Source organism: Mercurialis annua, linkage group LG2 (genome assembly GCF_937616625.2).
Source record: "Mercurialis annua linkage group LG2, ddMerAnnu1.2, whole genome shotgun sequence".
Classification (NCBI taxonomy): domain Eukaryota; kingdom Viridiplantae; phylum Streptophyta; class Magnoliopsida; order Malpighiales; family Euphorbiaceae; genus Mercurialis; species Mercurialis annua.
In genome coordinates, this window is record NC_065571.1 from 56397028 (window position 1) to 56418481 (window position 21454).

The following is a 21454-nucleotide window of genomic DNA, read 5'->3' on the forward strand; positions in this document are numbered from 1 at the left end:
ATAGATGGAGTAAAATTTAGGTATAAAAATTAAATAGACCGAGTAAAAAAGTAATTAAAAAACACGCTGCGGTACAACAAAAAAGTCATCAAATAAGGGTTACAAAATACTAGTAATATTTTTCCTAATTAGGTATTTGCCTAATTTTTCCTATTAGCAAAAAGCCTTGGTCGTTAAGGAAGGCATAAAAAAGAAGACCTAGACCCGGTTTATGAAAAATTCATGGACCCATCCAATAAGGTGTTAGAAAAATGAGAAGAAAGAGAAAATAATAAGAAAAGAAACAAAATGGGTAATTGATTTCGGAGGTCACTCAACTTTCCAGATATATCAAAATGGTCACTGAACTAAAAAACACTACAAAATAGTCATCATACTACACATTTTCTTACACAGGGAGGTCACTAAGAGAGTTCCGGTCAATTTTATCCCATGTGGCAGTCGGATTTTATTTGGAGTCCATATCACAAGCCACATCATCTAAAAAAAGGTTATTTGCACCCTTCAACTTTACACATAATTTTTAAAACAAAAATTAATTTTTTTGTTTCAGATTTTCACCATCTTCAACCCACCTCCTACCCATCTTCTACATGCTAGCTGTCCAAAAACAACGAATTAAGCCAACAAAGTTTATGTTGCATAGGTGTAGATCATACATGAAACTCATTACTGATTTGAAACTTGAATAACCAATTAATGTCAAATTAAACTCATAAAAAACATTAAAATGTTATGTAGATAAATAAACTCTTACATTTGCACGTCAGTTTCAAGAATGGCGCATTTTCTCTTCACTAGCATTTTCATGAACCAATATTATCCTTTCAATAGCAAAAATAAAATTAAAAATCAGACTTCATATTCATAATTACAGAGCCGAACATGACAGATCCAAAACCCAAGTTCTTTGAGGTTTATAATGTCTTGAAATCGCAACTACTCAATGACTCTGCTTTTGAATTCACTAATGATTACATCTTTTTTCACTCTTTTTTCTTTCAATTTCTTGTCTCTTCGTTTGTTTTAGAAGCTGGGTAGTCTTCATTTCCATTTAATATTCACTGCTCTTCTCTAATTTGTATGAACTGATCTCTTATAAGTATTTCGGTTCGTCTGGTTCAAACCCAGATGATTCTTTGTCTGGCTTTGGACCCGACTAAAAGATCTTCATGGATTTCGTTTGGATTTGAACCAGACAAAGAGGTGCTTCATCTGGAGGAGCTTAGGCGGCGGTGAACTGTCGCGGATGTGGGTGGTAGTCGCGAGTTGAGATGGGTAGGAAATAGGTAGAAGATGGTCAGAATGTAAACAAAACTATTAATTTTTATTTTGTAAAATATTTGCAAAGTTGAGGAGTGAATTATGCTTTTTTCAGATGATAATGGCTTGTGATTTGAACTATAAAAAAATCCGGCTGCCACGTGTGATAAAAGTGATCGGAAATGGGATAGTGACTTCCCTGTGTAAGGAAATGCTTAGTATGATGATCATTTTGTAGCGTTTTTTAGTTCAGTGATCATTTTGATATATTTGTAAAGTTGAGTGATCTCTAGAATCAATTACCCAGAAAAGATTGTATTTGATTTTCTAACAACTCATTGGATACGTGCATGGAAAATTTATAGACCGGGTCTAGGTAAGAATTTCCCAAAAAAGAAACACAAACAAAACTCATAAGTAAAAAAAAAAGCTCACGTTCAATTCATTACCTAGCTGTCCGAAACAAACCAGATCAAACCAGAGCAACCAAAAAATGGCGTTGCAGTGGATGATATTGACTTACGTGGTGGCAGCAGAAGCAGTTCTAGCGGCGATTTTAACAGTTCCGTCGCCAAAAGCGTTGAAGTACCGATTAGTATCTCTCGTTTCTCTGATTCTTCAACCAGCTCTCTTTATTATCCCGTTCGCCGGCTTCCAGCTTCTCGATATTTATTGGAAGAACGAGCATCGGTTGATGTGCACCTCTGAGATCTGCACTGCTGCCGAGAGAGATCGCTATGAAAAAACTGTGAGTATTCTTTTAATTAAGAGCTGATTAATTGATTGATTTTATATTTAGGTTTGTGAAAATCAGATTTGAGTTGTTTAAATTAATTAAAATAGATCAGATTAGAGTTTCTTTGTAGATTAGGGTTTACTGTTTCTTAGCTAAGTCAATTAAACAAGGGATAGAGGTCGTATATGCCCCTAACGTTTGGGCAAAGGATCAGATATGTCCTCATGGTTTGGAAAGGTGCAAACAGACTACTAACGTTTCCAAAGTTATGTGAAGTAGCATTTAATTACAAATATGCATCATCGTGTTATTAATGACAAGTGAGTATCTAGAGAATTGAGATAATTATACTACGAACTCTGAATTGAATGTTGACGTTTTTGCTTTAATCTGAAGGATTAGCTGTAAATGGCTGTGTGAAAGAGCAATTTGTTCCTTTATCCTTGTCCATTATGCACGTACTTATGCTATTAAATATATTGGGACGCGTGGAATACGTTAGATATTCAAGGATTAGAAAATCGTCGAGAATACAACTAGGAAATATAACACTACTATAAAAACTAGTAGTCTACGATTAACATAACAGCTGAGAAAATACAAATGTATGCTATATTAGGTAGATGTCTCTTATGCTTGGATGATTGATATCGCAGCTTCCAGAGTGCGGCTATGTGTGAAACCTATGCGCATGTGCGTGTCTTATTTTTCTCACGTTTGTATTCAAGATTGTATAACACCTGTGGAACTTCTGTATGGTAGCACTACTTTCAAGATTTTAAAAGATATTATACCGAGTTTTGATTTTGATTACTCCTAATAATACAACATATATTTGTTGAGAAGTGCAAAATGGTATAGAGTGATCCTTATTTAAGGGTTTGTTAGTCTGGAAAAAGTTGGTAAATATATTTTTACTATCATGTAACAAGAAGCAGTTTCTTTCTCATAATGGAAGCTTTAAGAAAGTAGTATTGCTGTGTCTGGCCCTAATTTTATATCTAAAATAAGATGGTAAACTGTGTTTTTCAAAATTTTAGTTTTATTTTGCGAGACAGAACATGTGATGCCCCGACTTGCACTTCTTAATGATAAGAAATTTGATTCAATAGTGCTATTTATTAAATTGCAATCCCCTGTGGAAATGGGTTAGTTTAGTACCCTTCCTTTTTGCTAACATGGGAAGGCTTTGAATCTCTTTGTCCTTTGAAGCCAATTAAGGAAAAGGTTCCTCCTCTCTGCAGCTCTTGCTTTTGAACTCCAGTCGCAAGCTATGTATTAATTGCTGATCCTGAACCGCATTACATGTGCTTTCTTAGCCACATACTGTTTCATGTATTGTGATGTTTTCAGCTGCATGTGTATTGCTAATATCTCGAAGGAAATGCATTGCCTAAGACATAATTCAGCTGACAGTAAACACAAGAATTTTGTTTGTCATTATTTTCTCCGATAATCCTCACAGCCCTCAATTAGGAGTTCGGTTCTGTTGATTTCGGTTTGGTTTTTTCTGCTCGATTTTTGCCAAAACATAACTGAAATTTTGTTACCTCCAAAACTGAACAGAACTGAAAAATGTTTTATTTTTAAATATCAAATTGAACCATTTGTCTGTTCGGTTCGATTTTTGGACATTGAACTTTATCAAGGACGTTGAAAATTCCGACCCTTTTAGGATTACCTTTATTATACAGTATACTGAAGCATGATATGCTTTTGGGAAATTACAGTGGAACATAAGAGATGGCCTTTCCGCCATTTTAACTCTCTCTTGATATTGATCATCCGACAAAAAATGATTTATTTGTTTAACGAAATTTAGTTGCAAGCTATTCATTTCTCTTTTTGATGAGTTTTTGGTTTGCAGATTTACAAAGCTCAGAGGAATGTGATTTTATGTGCTTCAGCATGCCTGCTTTACTGGTATGTGAGCTGAAATCTTACGGTTTTTACCTATGTGAACTATGTGACAGAGACATGTATACGGAAAACGGGACACTTAACAACCTTATTTTAAGGTTTCCTATGCTAATTGAAGTTCCTTTTCCGAAACGCCAAGTTTCCGGCACATTTCCGAAATGGAAATGTTGATTGAATAAAGTGCCTGTGCTACTTATGTTTTTACAGCAAAGAAGTTTTGGGAGTCTGATGTTAGTTATATGTTTGTGTATTGCAGGTGTGTTTATCGCATATGCAAATTTAACCAGGAGCTTCAAAGGTTGGAGGAGGCGGAGAAACGGCAGAAGGACCAGTAGTTGAATTCATCTCATGATTAGGCACAGGTTTACTCTGTAAAATTTGTATTGCATCCCATCCACACATTTTCTTTTATGATTTCTGAATTTCCTGTTTGATGGCATTTGCTTTTACATAGAACCAAATTGTTATTCTCTTGTGGAGATTAAAGGATGAATCCGGCCGGTGAGACGTGAGAGCCTCCCAGTTTCTTTATGTTAGCTGTTTCTAGAGTGAGGGTTTTGTACTCAGCTTCTATTTTTAATTTATAAATGATTTTATTATCCTATACTAAAAATTATTTCTCTCATTACATTATTCTCCTTAATTTTGCCTACCTTTTTTATGTGATACTTTTGTGTTCCAATTTTTTTGATTCATTTCATCTTTTGATCTTATTCTTAAAATGCTGTTTTTAAGAAAAAATTGGAAAAATCAATAATAACATTTTTTATAATAATGTTTATCTTAGACTAAATCCATTCTGATCTGCCAATTTTGTAAATGGGAATAAAAATGTTCAACCATTAAATTAGATCTACTTTTGGATATATAATTCTAATTTTAAATTAAAATAAGCATTATTAAATTAAAATTAAAGACCAACTGTGTAAAATAATTATTTAATAAAATTATAAAATTATAAAAATAAATTTCAAGAATATATATAATTTGTGGCTTTGATATTTTATTTCAAAATATGAAATTGACAGACTAAAATATTATTTTTTTTTTAAAATATATACTCGATTAGATGGTAAAAATTGTGGTATAAAAAAAGGGTTTTATTATTCGCCGTTCCTAATTACTTGACACCGCCCCTAAAAATTCATTTTTGCCCTTCTTTAAAAAAAACTCTTAATCACATTCGAATACGTCGATTAAAATGACGGATAACGAGTATCGACATTCCACAATAATTTTTTCTAGCTTTTCCGACATAAAATTGGTTTTTTTAAGTTTTTTTTATTAACTACCAGTGGGGCCGACACCACCTGGGGCGTCGGCCCAGATGGAGAGACGTCCTTCTGAGACGTCTCCCATTTTGACGAAAAATTTCCGGGCTGACGTCCCCGGTTCGCGTCAGCCCGGAAATTTAGAAAAAAAAAACATTAATACGATAAAAACACTTAAAATCGAATGCTTACCGGCGGTTCCAGACCTCTATCTCCCCCAGAATTCAACATTTACACTATAGAATATGGTTTTCGTTTGATAGGTTTGAATAAATTCAAAGGATTTGTTTTTGTTTTTATATAAAGAAAGGTCAAAAAGGTAATGTGTGGAGGCGGTGCGTAGTAAAAAGGGACGGTGTTTAGTAATTCAGTAAAAAAATCATTTTGCCGTAACATTTTACACTGAAAAGGCCTAGTTGGAGAACAATACCCAAAAACAAATGTTGTCAATTTTGCAACAGAAAAACATGAAAGTTTGAAAGATTCAACGTTCAATATTCAAATATTCCCATTCAACAAGACATACTCTTCACAGTTTTTATTTAAATTTGAACATTTCTCACTTTCAATTCTTTCTTTCGGCGTCTCGACTGAGTTATATAGTCTTTAAAGCTGATTTAATACCGTGTCTAAGACCTAATCTTTTTTCTCCCTCTCTTTATATATAGTATATATCATAACTTCAAAGCCACATAATAATTCAAATTCATAATCTTGTCAAATCTTTATCATTTTTTTGCATTCTTAATTTGATTCGGTTCTTAATTATATATCTCATAAAATGGTGTTTGGTTGGCGAAGAAAAAGAAGTGTTCGCAACTCGAAAATGGAGGTGGTGATTCCGAATCATTTTATTTGTCCTATTTCTTTAGATCTTATGAAAGATCCGGTCACTTTATCTTCCGGTATAACGTACGATCGCGAAAACATCGAATCATGGCTCGAAGACGGTAACTTCATGTGCCCCGTTTCGAATCAAATGCTTAACAGCTTTGATCAGATACCTAATCATACTCTCAGGGAAATGATTCAAGATTGGTGCGTAGCGAATCGTAACAAAGGAGTCCAACGCATTCCGACACCAAGAGTTCCCGTGTCCGCAACTCAAGTGTCCGAGATTCTTTCATGCCTCGAGGCTTCAACGAAGCGATTAGACAGATTGGAAACGATAGAAATAGTTCGAAAAATCAAGAAATGGGGCAACGAAAGCGAGCGGAATAGGCGTTGCATTATCGCGAATGGAGCAAGCGGAGGCTTAGCGGCAACATTACATGCATTCGCAAGGGATTCGAATAATGATTTCCAAAGAAACGCAACCGTTTTCGAGGAAATATTATCCGCAATGAGTTGGATGATGTCCCCTATGTTAAACATAGAGTCACAAATATACTTAGGTTCACAAGAATCTTTAAATTCAATGGTATGGTTATTAGAACATAGAGATAATCTCTCATCGAAACAAAACTCCATTAATACACTGAAATACCTTCTTTCTTCCGATCAACAACATGCAGAATCATTAGCATCCATTGAAGGAATAAATGACGTGCTATTCAAGTTAATCAAACGGCCAATTTGCCCTAAAACAACCAAAGCTTCACTCATCGTAATTTTCCATCTCCTTTCATCGGATCAAACCAAATCAAAGTTTGTGAAACTAGGTTTAGTTTCTCTAGTCATCGAAATCATCATCGAGGGCAACCGAAGCGTTACGGAGAAAGCTTTAGGCGTTTTTGACAAACTTTGTGACATTAAACAAGGGAGAGAAGAGGCTTACAGTAATGCCCTAACATGGCCGGTTTTGGTTAAGAAAATGTTGAGAGTTTCGGACTTGGCGACGGAGTATTCGGTTTCTGCCATTTGGAAACTTAACAAGAATGGCAGACAAGAGGAAACTGCCATTGAAGCTCTTCAAGTTGGTGCTTTTCAAAAGCTGGTATTACTGTTGCAAGTTGGGTGTGGTGATGAGACCAAAGAGAAAGCTACTGAGCTTTTGAAAATGATGAATCCTTATAGAAATGGAGTTGAATGCATTGAGTCTGTAGATTTCAAGAATCTCAAACGTTCATTTTGAAGGGTTTTATAGGATCTAAGTTTCAATTGAAGACTGAAATATATTTATGTGTATTATAATATTTTGTAGAAATGAGTTTTAGATATACAAATTAATGTAACCACTTTTACTTTATAGAAATAGAATATCTTTATTTTTTGGCCTAATCATCCAAAATTACCCCTCTGTTTCGTCTTTTTTTGTTTATATTACTTTAAAAATCGTCAATTTTATCATATTTTTTAGTTTTCAGTTTTAATTGTATGTATTTTTCAAAATTGGATTTTTGTTTACTCTGAAAAATGTTAAAATATGTCCTTCACATTTAATACATAGTCTAAATAAGCCCTTAATATTTTTAGAAAAATACTAAAATTGAGACTGTGTAAATATGAAAGCAAATTTGTAGTTTTTCCAAGTGAAAGAACTCTAATTAAAAAAAATAAAAAATAGGTACAATTAAAACTAAAAGCAAGAAAATAAGATAGAAAATTGACAATTTTAAAAATCATGTTTTTGAGGTTGAAGGGATAATGATTTCCGAGTTTCTTTAACCAGTAAATTTAAATCACCATCTATTCACCCGTACATATATCTATCTAGGGTTTTTTTAAATACTTTTTGATAAATAAACCTTGTTATGAATCTATTTGTGTTGTTTGATGTGTGTTTTTTATATGATTTGATAATTTTAATTTGTATGGCTGAGACAGTATAGTGTTTGTTCGAGAGGTTGTGATCATATCACTAAAGTATAGTAGGAATGAAACAAGTTGAAAATGTAAACACTAGAAGGTAAATGGTGTTCATATATTTTCAACACTTGAATCCTTTAGATATTGTGTTGTAAAAATTTCATTTTTATGTTTTTTTTTCCGGCTCAGATAGATCAATTATTCGGTTTATTTTATTGTTTTGATTTGTTATAGCAGTTGATTTACGATGTACTTTATAAGTTTATCAATATAATATATCTCAACTTTGAACAAAAATAGGAACAAAGACAAGCAGCAGTATGCACAGTAACATGTGAAACTGGGGGGCACATTAAGAACGTCATGCAAAAACCGATGCGAGGGTGTGTGTGGACATATAAAAGTTAGAAATTAAATTAAATATTGAAAGAAAAAACTATTTTAAAAAAACCTTCCCAATATGTACAAGATATTCAAAGATAAAAGTAACCATTGACAAAAAAACCTTCCCAATATGTACAAGATATTCAAACAATAAAATAGAATAATCACATAAACTGATTCAGTTTCTGCCCAACGGAGTGTGTTGAACTCATAATTCATTACATACATTTTATGAATGTCATTTAAGTATAATAAATAAATTGCTCTTGGCTCTTCAATTATTTGATAACCAGTCATTTTTTAATAAATGATCGCTTTTATGATAATAAACATTTACAGATGAAAGAATTCCGTCCAACCCGAATCAATCTCGAAATATTTAATGAGATCTGTAATTGTCAAATAAAACTCACCAATCTCCAAGTTAAAAATGTCAACCTGCCTGAGGCCATTTACGAACTGTAAAATGAATCATCCCCGTTCATTCCGTACATGTTATCGTCTTTTTCTTCATCCCACTTAAGAACCTCCCTTACATACTTGAATGCCTCGTCAACTGAGATACGTTCACGGGCTCTTGTCTGGCAAACAAACAACTTACGGCCAGTAAGCGAAGAATATAGCTCCTTAAATTTCATTGCCACATAATAGTAAGCTTGGTGAGCCAGAGACTGACTATTGTGATGAGCCTTCAAAGGGCTGAAGTCTGTAAACCATTCACAAGAAGATAAAGGAGCCTGGTTGATTTTGTCCTCAAACGCGTCGTATTTATTCAATAAAAGTACGAAAGGAGCGTCTCTAAAACAGGGATGGGTCACCAAGCTCTCAAACATGTCTCTGGTAGCGAGCATTTTATTATAATGAGAACCTGGACCATTGGTCCACATCTGATCATAGTCGCTCAGTGCGACACAGAAGATAACTCCTCTTACGTCTGCAAACATTTCTATCCATTTGCAACCATCAAGCAATCCCTTGGAATTTATGCGTATTAGTTGGAACCTTGGACATTAGAAAAATTTCCACAAGAGGCGGTCAATTGAAAACCTACTACCAATAGCAATGTAGGAAAATATAATAGATTAAAAGAATGGAGAACTTACTTGGAAAAGGAAGGCAAACATTCAAAGTCGTCATTGTAAATCTCGGACATTGGGCTTCTATCATCAAATGAAAATTCCATGGACGCAAGGCTATTACTCTGGGTGACTCCGTCAGCATATAAAATGTCTTTCTCTGAAGGTTCATATTCATTACTTGAAATATCAACAGCCTGCAAGACATATAAGTGAGACTCGATTGGATGAACAGCAGTAATTGAACGAGCGCTAGCAAATGCTACTTCACCAAGTATCCTCCCTCAATCTATATACAACGGGGATTACATTTCATGATAACATTTGGAAGAAAAACAAAATTGAACAGAAATATCCAGGTCAAGAAAAACATAAATAATTGAGTTTTCAAAAACGATACATATTTCACTATATGAGACAGAACTTAAATACATAGCTAAATTAGGAATTTAGATAAAGTTTTCTTTATGATAAAGAAATATAATAAAATAGAAATGTGCCCAAATACTTTTTATAATCTCATCTAAAGAACTTCCATGAAAAATTGCACTCCCAATTTATCTATAAATAAAAGAACAAGAAATGTGCATGCTGGATCTTTATATTTAAGTCACAATTTTTCTTAACTTCCTATTACTGGGTTTTCCTGAAATTATTATGCTCAAGTTTTTGAATATTAAAAAGAATTTTCTTCTTCTTTGTTCATGTTATAATTGGGATTTGATTTTAGAGGGAATATATTGATTGACGGAACAAATCAGATAAAGACTAAACTAAGCATGAAGAAGTCAATTGCAGTGGAGATGATCCTTAACTGGGGAGTAAACAGGATTCCTATCAACACAACACCTACAAGATATTACCAGTGTATCTCAACAAATGACCTACTGTAATCATAGCAACAAAAGTGCAAATTAATTTACCACTAATTGAAGCTAATGTCCGATGTACCTCATATACGATATATGTTTATGTGTTAAGACAAAACGCCTAAAAACACTTAGGAAGCAATCCCAACGTATACATAAATTTGGTTGAAAGAGTAATTTACAGAATTCAAATGTACATTTTGAAAACTTAGCATATGAAAAAATGGCAACGAAGAATATCTATATATAGAGCAAGTTTGATGACCTATGTAAAGAAAACTAAAGGATCAGCTAGGTTGACCTATAATTACTCATAATAAAACATACTTACAATGAGAATACTTGTGAAATACCTTATCTAGAAAATACTTGGCAACATCAGGAAGATGCAATTCATCACTTCTCTTGTATGTTTCCTGAATAGCGGGATCCTTCCAGACCTCACCAACAATAGGACCATACTCTCTAGTTGCAGCAGGGAAAAAAGCATCTAAATCTCCAGTAGCCATGATATTCAATAACCAATCAGAAAAATACTTAAACCTTTGGTTGATGGAGTATATACAGTGCTTATTAACCTCAGTTCCTGTGTCACCTGTAATTATTCATCGCAAGAACATGATATGTCTTAAGACCCTGAGAAAAACTTTCTCTAATCACATACTAAGAATTTTATATCCTAAAATAGATATTACAAGTACTCCTAGCATAAAGGAGAAAGAAAGAACAAAATGAATTGCTGACAAACTAAGCCAATGTTCAGCTGAATATTAAGAATGTGGTACAAACTTTTCTCAGAAACAGACAGCACAAACCACTAATTCTGATAATATATTTCCTAACTTAAAAGGACATGTCATGCCCTATCATAGGGAAAGGTTTATATGAATGATGCTGGTAGGAAAATAAGTTGGTCAACAGCTTTAAGAAGCAGATTGGAGTAGTTTCTGTGGTTTATTGTCATGCATAGTCTTAGAGTTAAAAACAAATTAAATCTACTAAACAAGCTCACAGAATCATTTCAAACAAACATAGTATAACACTGACTAACTTAAGTTGTACAGGAAAATGTCAAAGAATGAACATCAGCTAACTGCAAGCCAACTTATATAAAATAGAATATTCACAACTAAGCCAAAGATATTTAGTAAAGTAATTAAACTGAGGTTAGAGGATGATTATCAAGCAAGTGCAATTTATGATCGCAAGCCTAAGTTCAGGAAGCAAATGTCTTTATTTGACATAAATTAACTATGGTAATGGGGATCTTAGTAAAGGTAATTTAACAAAACTATTATTCTTATTCCTTCTTAAATTAACTATGATTATAGCCATATAGCAAATGTCCATTACGAAATTAAATATTTGCTAAATAACCATTACCAAAACCTAAGCAAGGAATAAAAATAATAGTTTTGTTAAAGAAAAGGAAAAACATATGTTGCGCGAACACAGACTTGTGAGTTGTGACAGAAAACTGGAGTTTCACTAGGGCTGCTTATACGCCGCTCTTTTAAATTTGGAGTAAAAGTTCGCAAAACTCTAAAATTGTTGGCCATGATATTGGGTGGATTAATTTAGATAACTTGCTTCTGTGTATAAAGACACAAATTTCAAAACCGATTTAAACTTCCAACTCCTGCATCTGAAAAGTTCAAATTTTAATGATGCAAGATATGGGAGCAAGGATGAACTATTTTCCGGTAATTAAGCAGCTTGTTTGTTCATTGCCAGTTGGACCATACTAATATTTGTTTTCTTCCCAGTGTATGCCCTACATAAGCAAATTATAGCACTCAAGTGGTATTCTAGAGAGGTGTCTACGCATTGAAATGAGGATCTTTCAGAGCTTGTGGGAAGTTTGGGACTGCTAAAGGCATATTCCAAAATTTCAACAAATAAAGATACCATAACTGAGGAAAAGAATAAGGAAAAAGAGAATACCTGAAGAAGATTCTTCAGGATTTAAAGTACCAGTCTCACTTTCCATTAAAGCTTCCTCTTCAAACCTCTCTCGTCCTTCAAGCAATATGCTAAGATATTTGTACATGTTACTTTGAATCATAAGCTTGATGTTCTGCAGCTCTTCTACAGTGAATTTATTTCCATATAAAAATTTTGCCTGCTCCATCGGGAGGGGAAATGAATAGACGAATCAAATTAAAGTTGGTATCAAGCAAAAGAAGATAATTGTCATGCAAGAACATTATTGGTGACTGTATTGTCCGAAACACAAGACTATCCAACTGAAATTTCAACATTTTCTAAGAAATTACAAGTCCCAGTAGATTCTCTTTACCAAATATCTGCCCAACTAAACTAAGAGATCAAAATCACAAATATGCAAGAACAGACATAAGGCAGACATCATCGGTGCTAAAACCATTACCAATTGATAACTCGAAAAATGTAACATTACAGATGGAGCGAGGGTAATTTAAGGTGAAGGTCAAGGAAAAGTATAAATAACACCCATAAACTCTGAAACTTCATTACTAACCCACACCAACGTCTTTAAGAGGTAAGAAAATTGCACACAGATCTGCTTAAAACCCTCCACAACACAAATAAAGTACCATAAAATCAATGGCAAACAAGAAAAAGTGTACCTTTCAAAGAACAAAAAAATTTATTTTATTTTCCCCCAAGAAGAAAGACAAAAAAGGTGAAATGGTGAAAAAAGAAACAAATCAAATTGAAGAACAAGAATACCAATAAAAAAATATGAAGTAGATGTATGATTGTGAGTACATATGCAAAATGAAGTGAAGGAAGAAATTCTGAGATATGACCTACCTGCTTAAAGATTGTACTGGTTCCAGATCCCTCCAAACCAAGTAACAGAAGTTTCTGGACCCTGCCCTGATCCAAATAATCAGGCATTGACCTACCTGAAAAGGCAGTTGGATCGTCTTTAGGCTCCAAAGAATTCCCAGGTGGTACAGGCAGTGAAAATAATGAACAAACGAAACGAGTAGATGCCTGCCTACCAACAATGAAATGGCAATTGAATAAAATTTCAAGTCAAAACTATGGGTTGATTTGAAATGTAAGTGCAAGATGAAAAACATGAGATTATCCACAGATAATGAGAGAACCTTTCCCCATATATTTCCTTTTATATTATTTTGGCCTTCTTCTTCATAAGATCCATCATCATATACCCAAAAATGTGTATCACTGGGGCACTGTACCTTGGCCAGCTGCAACATGAATAAAAAATTAATAAAAAACGACAACAGCTAAATCTGTATCACCCAAAACTTAAAAAGCAAATAATGTAACTCCCAATTGAATTCAAAGGTATCATCCAAGGTTTGTGCAACCATAAATGTATATACATGAAATCATGTTTCAGAAAAAAGTTTAAATTTCGAGTTTAAAACATCAAACAATCACTTTCAAGCAAACTGTAAATTGACTTTAATGAATGAAAAACTCACCTAACTCTCATTGGTGTTCATACAATCAATTAAACTAGTAAAAATAAACAACAATGCCATACAAAACACATATAAAGGTGAAAAGGAGCAGACATGGAACATATTGCAGAAGACAAGAAGCTGATACCAATATACTGATATCCAATACTCGGGCAACATAAAATCTCAGTAATCTTCAAGATAAAAGATAATATGAACTATGTTTGTTCAACAAAATAATGAGCAAAGTATAGATGCATAATTTGTTTTTGAAGTTCAATCTTTACTAACAATAAGAACTGCAAAATCTTAAATTATTCATAAATATTTCACTAAAAAGATATTTGAGATGCCGCACAGACCAGCAACATCCTTATGTGTGAAGACCTTGAGGTAAGTTAAAAACAAATGAAATAATGGAAAATTAAACCATTGAAGGAGTATTTAGCTTCAGAATAGCTTTGAAATCAGTAACTTAATTAGCAGGAGATACCATTAAACAAAGAACTTCTAGAAGCTTGTTGACTTCATAATGAATCAAAGGCAAAAAGAAATTACGGGGCTCAAAGAAATATTTAAAATGTCTAAGGACCAATTCCATAAGTGAACATAAATTGGAGACCAGCATGAACTTCTCAATTCGAGAACATATTCTTTGACACTTGCGCCAGAGTCCACGAGGTTTAAGTTCAACTACAAATCAAAACAGTCATCAACACGTTCTTTATAGACCACAGTACCACACTACTAATCAAAACAATCATCAACACATTCTATATAGACCAATGAAAAACTAAGGTGGAATCCTACAAGACTATACATCGACCTTTATAAACTACCTGCTTTTATAATTTCATGGATCACTTACTGACTCACAAGAAAGTGTAAAAGAAATCCAAAAAATTGACTGCAGCATGTTGTCTGTCTTGATGGAGTTAGTTCACATCTCACGGAGGATTCTAAACGGTTCCAATTGGCGTGCTCAAAGATTTAAGCAAATCTAAACTGGCTCTTCACTGAAATATCTACATATTCCTGATTGTAACTTGCTATTCTCTAGCTCATATAACTCTATTTCTCTAAAAAAAAATTATGTTCATTATCAAACCGGGACCACAGAGTTATAAGCCTTTGTTATTTTTGAAGGTACAAGCCGAGCCTCAAATAGAGTTTCCTTGTTTTATGTGAATCTGTTAACTACAAAAAGTGCACATACTCCTCTATGAAGGTCATTAACATCAAATGAAAACATTTTTCGTATGTTAAGTGAGAAAACCAAAGAACTTATCAACAAAGGCCACTCACCAAATGCTACCTGGCAGTATAATTAACATATTTGTTTCACTTCACCATAACACTTTAGCCATGTAATACCCTAAAATCATAGAAGAGTTAAATTCTCAAAAAAAAAACCACCTAAACCAAAAATATTGGTGGCGTCATCATTACGCAAACTACATAAGCATATATCGTTAACTTTTGGAGGAATCCGTCCTGTGTATGTGCTGTCTATGAAAAGAAACTCCCTTGAAAAGTTTTCTTTGAAAATTTTACCTCCATCCTTACTGATGCTTACTATGATCAACTTCATCTTTTCATATAATTCTAACCTATAATTAGATTCTGAACCAAAAGTTCCTATTACATTCAAGCAAATTTAATATAATAAGATTCTGAACCAAAACTTCCTTTTAAATTCAAGCAAATTTAATTCTGAAATTTCATTATACCAATTTGACTTCTTTAATTTCATCCTTTCCGAGTGGCTGATCAATCACAGACACTTTTTATGCATTTTTATTGTCCAAATAATCGTAATCATGCAAAGAGGGACCTCTTAATAATTATCACTCTTCTATTAGTAGCAAAAAAGGAAATCATTATTATCGTACTGGTTTAGCACTTCTTATCACATTAAATTTGCAGATTAATCGTAAGTAGAACTTTGAATAAAAGAGTCCAATTCATTCCCGTCCCATTATATTGTTTTAACTCTCTCTATCAGCAGACCTTGAACATCTAGTGTATATTGTCATTTAAATATGTTTGGTCCATTTCAGAAACAAAATGGATTTCCATATACCATGACGTTATTATAAATTTGCTTTGTAGAATTACTACAAAAATAAAATCTAATCTTGATCTATAAACTTATACTGAAAGACAGATGCTGTTATCAAAAGTTCAAGGTATAAGAATATTGAAATAGAAACAATCGGATTCCACGTGAAAAGGATGTATCATCTTGCCAACCCCTCCTTTCTATGATGCTTTTACCAAACAAAAAGATAAAAGCTCCTAAAACTTACGTCAAAAATTAATAATACGTATCAACTATTCACCTATTATCATTGACTAAATGGCATGCAATGGAAAAGAACTTTAAATACCTTCAATACTTTGAGCTCAATCTTGGTAATTTCTCGTCCATTCATATAAACATTTGTGTTTCCATTGCTAGCATCCACTAGAAGCTTAGCACCAACATTAAGTTTCGAACTGATAATCCTATCAGGCTTCTCTCCCTCCTGAAACAAGGACAAAGTAAACAACAATTGTAAACATGAACAATAAAATCATTTCTTAAACAAAACAATCTAGTGATCTACATTTATTTTCAATACCTTTCCCCATAGGCCGGAATCCTTATCATACCAATACCTTCCCGGCTTTAAATTCAAAGGCGGATTCTGACACCCTAAAACCTCAGCTAATTCTTCACGAGTAAGCGCTCTCCCATTCAAAAACAACTGTTCAGGTCTCAATTGATTAGCTCCACATTCTCTCTCAGCTCTCATAATCTGTCTAACTTCCAAAGAACTGCAAACTTTCGACAAAAGTCTCGAACACTTACCTAAACTAGACCTCTTAGATTCCTCAATTGGATATCCAATACAACCAACACATTTCCTTCCTTCAGGCATTGATCCCATAGCTTTAAGTAAACAATTACTACAATACCTCGAATCGCACACTAAACACGCCTCTCTCTCCTTCAATCGATTCCTCTTACCACATCTACTACACTCTCCTCTTTTCCTATCCTTATTCTTCTTCAATTTCTCAATAACTGCGGCACTCCCTGCCACGGAATCATCAAACGCAGCACTCGATTGCGTTGATGAATAACCCTCATCACCATCAACATCATCATAATCATCATCTTTATCATTAAAAATAACATTATCATCATCCGTTTCCGAGAAAACGGGATGATTACCGGATTTAAATACACTCGTACTCTTTACCTCATTTAGTTCTCTGTTCTTAACTAACATACTTGAACTCGAACTCGAACTCGAATTAAAATTCAAATTTCCAGTTCTGAAACGGTTAAATTTAGGGATATTATTAGTATGAGTTGTATGAGCATCACCGGTAATCGGAGTAACGACGGGAGCGTGATTTAGATTAAGCGGATCGACGCGAGGGACGTCGTAAGGAAGCGGAGGACCTTGATATTCAACGGCGATTGAGTAGTCGAGGTGTTCTTCGTCTGGTAACGGAGCACCGGCGGGTAACATCTTTCTTAAAACTGATTTCCATTTTTCTTCTTCTTCTTCGTCTAATTCTGTTGCTAATGATGTTGCTGTCTCTGTAGTTGTCATGTTTGATTGATTGAGTGTTTGGTTGGTGAGAAAATGAAGGAAAATTTGATGAAATAGTCGAGAAAATAAGTTGAGTTCAGTGAGTTGGCTGGAATTTGTATTTTATGCAAGTGTTGTAATTTTCAATGTTTAAAACTAGTAAAACCGTCTTTAAGACTGGTTCTTTGGTGATTCGGTCGGTTTGTTCGCTCCAACCACCGGTTTTATGCAACAACGAAGGGATGTAAACGAACTAGGCTACTCGGCTTCTTGCTCAGTAAGAGCTCGGTTCGTGTTCGTTCGTATTATATGTGAACCGAGTTTGAACTTGAATTTATATTCATTTATTCAAACGAGGTGAAAATGAATATAGTGGTGTTCAATTTATTTACGTTTACGAACATCTCGTTTAACTGTTCGTGAAAAAACTCGATTAATAGTTCGTGACGAATTCGTATAGAAGTTCGATAAAGACTATACTAATTGGTTTATATAAAAGTCTGGACTAGCTAGTTGTATTTAAAGAATTAGATTAAATAGATTTTTAATCAGAGTTAGTTATGTTTAATTATAGTTAATTAGGCTTAATATTTTTAATCAGGTGACTTTCTTTTCTCCTTCTTTTCACAAGGGCGAATCTGATACGGTTTGATAAAAATTGGGATTTTTTGAGCAATCTTCCTAAAATTAATCTTTTTAATATTTTGTGCCAATTGTAAGGGGGTAAATTGATCCTTTATTCAATTATCATTTATAAAAGGGTTAATATCAAAAAAAATCACGAACTTTACACGTTTTCTCATTTTAATCACGCAGTTTAAATTTTCTCATTTTCAAACACGAACTACCACTTTTTCCCAAATTCATGCATGGAGCTGAGGTGGCACTCATTCATTGGTGTAAAATGACCTCCACCTCAGCGAATAGCACCAATGGAGTCGTGACACCTCAACACCGTGCATGAATTTGAAAAAAAGTGATAGTTCGTGCATGAAAATGAGAAAATTTAAACTATATGATTAAAATGAGAAAACGTGTAAAATTAGTGAATTTTTATGACATTAACCCTTTATAAAATTTGAAAGTTTATAATAGTCTTGCAAAGAGTTGAAGATATTCTAATTTATTTATTTTGCAACATTAAACTAAAAGAGTATTCATTGACGAATAATATGTGGGTCACATTGGCTATAATGTGACGTGGATAATGATGTAGATGGGGCTTCATTCACATTAAACCAGTAGCTCTAGCTAGTATCTCAATGGGCAACTTGGTTCCCAAAATAAATAATTACATTCTTATATTTAATTGTTTGATTATTAAGAAATACTTACTTTTTTATACACAAAATAATTCAGAAAGATTTACTATCTCTTTCTTAATTAGTAAAAAGTTAATTTAACTGATACAGGTAATATATACAGTATGTACACTTTAAAATCTATTATGAGCATTAAAGCGTACACTAAAATTAATTTTCGGATAGAACCGAGGGAGTGTGGGTGAGAACCGGTTCTTCCAGGCAGGTTCTAGTTCGAGTTTCTAAGGTCTAATTTGATTTTTCATATAATAAAGCAACCCAAAATCAAGAAAACTTGGTCTAAAAGAATAGGCTTAATTACTTAAGAGCATCCCCAATGGTTATTTTTAAAATAGAGAGCATCTTTATTAAAATAGAGAGCATCTTTATTATAGATAATGATAATTTAAATTCTTTTCCAATGGACTCTTCAAATTTAATCTATTTCAAATAGCAGTAATTTATTTGCCTCTCTTTTTTTTCTCTATTTTGGTTTCGCTCTCTTTCTTCCCTCCATTTAGAGTACGATTTTCATATTGGAAATCTGGAATTTTTTTTAATCAAATTTAAATCTAACAAAAAACAAACTTGTGATAAGATTACTAATTAATATAGATTAGATAAACCATATTACTGCAAACTCAAACTTTCTTTGGCATTTTTCCAATTTATTTGTTTGTACAGAAAATGCTCTCTACCAATTTTTGATCAATTTTATTTGGTGTAGAGCTTGTAAAACTCTGTTTTGCAAGTCTAATTAGTCCGTGTGATTTTATTTTTTTAGGTGTAACTAATCTATGTGATTTAAATATCCAGTCCAGAACTTGTTTTCTGATGCATTATTGGTTTAAATGCAAATAAGGTTTTCTGCTGCACTGCATAATTAAATATGCAGAATCTGTGTGATTTTATCTAACTACCAAGGGGAATGAATACTTACCAGTTATCAACACCAATAGTTCACACAAAATAATTCACCAATCAAAACAATATGAACAGACCAACCAATATTAGTGTTCTTAATCACCATAGATAATAGATCTGCCAATTTTTTGTTTCTTCGTAAAAGTAAATAAATAAACTCTCTAATACTGGTGCATAATTAATCATGTCATTATAATAAATATTAATAACAATGAATTGACAATTACATATATATATATCTCTCTTTTTTTAAATGATGCTAAATTGATGACAGTTCTATTACTACCAATGAGAATTAACTAGTCCAATGTTCATTTCAATTTCGCACCCACTACATAGTCTAAAGCCTGGTGTAAATGCAGCCATCAATTTTACTGCTGCAAAATTGCTGCATACTCCAGCAATATTCTACTGCATATTTCTGCAGTATCCTGCTGTAGAATTCTGCTGCATAATTGCAAAATTTTTATATTTATGAAAATATTTCCATAAGCGTGCCCAATATGTTCTGTGTTTCTGTTCATTACCGTGCACAGCATCTAAACTCATATTCAGCCATGATGACACAATGAGAAGATCTTCTTCTATCATAAAATTCCCACCACGAGATTTTTTGGAATTGGATTCCGTAGAAGGAGATATGTCATCAGAAATTGAAAACTGAGTTGGGAATTGAGAATTTACCGATAAATCAATACGAGAATTTTCTTCATCGTCAAATTGGGAATTCATATTTTCTGGTTTTAGGAATGTAGGGTTTGTGTATCTTTTTCTTATAAATGAAGAACAGAGATCGTGAAACTGTTTGTTGGAGAATTAAAAAAAAAAGATTAAAAATATATGAATAATTGAAATATTACTGATGATGTGTGAAATAAAGAGTTGGTTTGACTCTCCATATGTGGAGAGCCAAATCAACTCTCTATTTTTAATTTACATAATAGAGAGCCCATTGGACTCTTAATTTTTGAATAAACTCTTTATTTAAAAGAGTTTTATTATTTTAGAGAGGCCATTGGGGATGCTCTAAAACCACCCACTTTGAACTTTTTTATCGTTTATACCCTGATCTAGGAAAAAATTCATTTATACCTTGACGTATGTGTTTATAGGGATGGCAATGGGGAGGGGATTCCCCGTTCCCCGTGGGGACCCGCCCCTAATGGGGCGGGGAATCTCCACCAATTACCCCCATGGGTACGGGGATGGGGGAAAATCATTCCCCAACCACGGAGATGGGGAGGGGACGGGGAGTATAGTCCCCACCCCATGGGGATCCCCATCCCCGTCCCCATGGGGATCCGATTTATATTTATGTATATTTATATTATATTATAAGTTTTAGTATGTTATTTATAATTTTAAATAATTTAACATAATTTTTTTTATTAGTTTCTATTTAGTTTTAAATATATAATATTATAAAAGGTAATAGTATTTTCTATAATAATTTTTTTTTCAAATATCTTATGAAAATAATAAAATTATTTATAAATTATATTTAATTATACGGGGAACGGGGATCCCCATGGGGATGGGGAATCCATGGGGACGGGGACGGGGATGATTTTATCCCCATTAATTAAACGGGGACGGGGATGGGGATTTCCCATAGACGCGGGGATGGGGATGGGGATGGCTTCCCCGTCCCCACCCCGCCCCATTGCCATCCCTATGGGTTTATGTTTCACCTCTACCCCGAGACACTAAATTAACCTCTTTTCATTAAAAAAAAGTTTAAAATAGTCCTTCATTTAGAAAAAAATTCATTTCTAATTAAACTCTAATTAGTTTAGGTTAAAAATGAAGAACTATTTTAAACTTTTTTTTAATGAAAAGAGGTTAATTTAATGCCTCGGGGTAGAGGTGAAATATAAATACATACGTCAAGGTATAAATGAATTTTTTCCTAAGTCAGGGTATAAACGAAAAAAAAAATTAAGATGAGTGGTT

At 33.4% G+C, this 21454-nt stretch overlaps 3 protein-coding genes across 3 annotated transcripts; 2 read left to right on the plus strand and 1 right to left on the minus strand.

Moving 5' to 3' along the window:
* The first annotated feature begins 1670 nt into the window (after positions 1-1670).
* LOC126670393 (uncharacterized) lies at positions 1671-4328 on the plus strand. The gene is made up of 3 exons (XM_050364106.2): positions 1671-2011; positions 3867-3922; positions 4176-4328. Exons 1-3 carry the CDS (start codon positions 1757-1759, stop codon positions 4252-4254), a joined length of 390 nt encoding a protein of 129 aa, XP_050220063.1. The 5' UTR covers positions 1671-1756; the 3' UTR covers positions 4255-4328.
* A 1521-nt stretch (positions 4329-5849) lies between these two features.
* Positions 5850-7410, plus strand: LOC126669709 (U-box domain-containing protein 21-like). The gene has a single exon (XM_050363251.2). It carries the CDS (start codon positions 5972-5974, stop codon positions 7262-7264), a length of 1293 nt encoding a protein of 430 aa, XP_050219208.1. The 5' UTR covers positions 5850-5971; the 3' UTR covers positions 7265-7410.
* A 1054-nt stretch (positions 7411-8464) lies between these two features.
* LOC126668949 (extra-large guanine nucleotide-binding protein 3-like) lies at positions 8465-17424 on the minus strand. Its single transcript, XM_050362210.1, has 8 exons — positions 16314-17424; positions 16080-16217; positions 13366-13470; positions 13064-13249; positions 12212-12389; positions 10621-10862; positions 9426-9595; positions 8465-9324 (listed from the first exon to the last, which is right to left on the minus strand). Exons 1-8 carry the CDS (start codon positions 17295-17297, stop codon positions 8775-8777), a joined length of 2553 nt encoding a protein of 850 aa, XP_050218167.1. The 5' UTR covers positions 17298-17424; the 3' UTR covers positions 8465-8774.
* Between the last annotated feature and the right edge of the window lie 4030 nt (positions 17425-21454).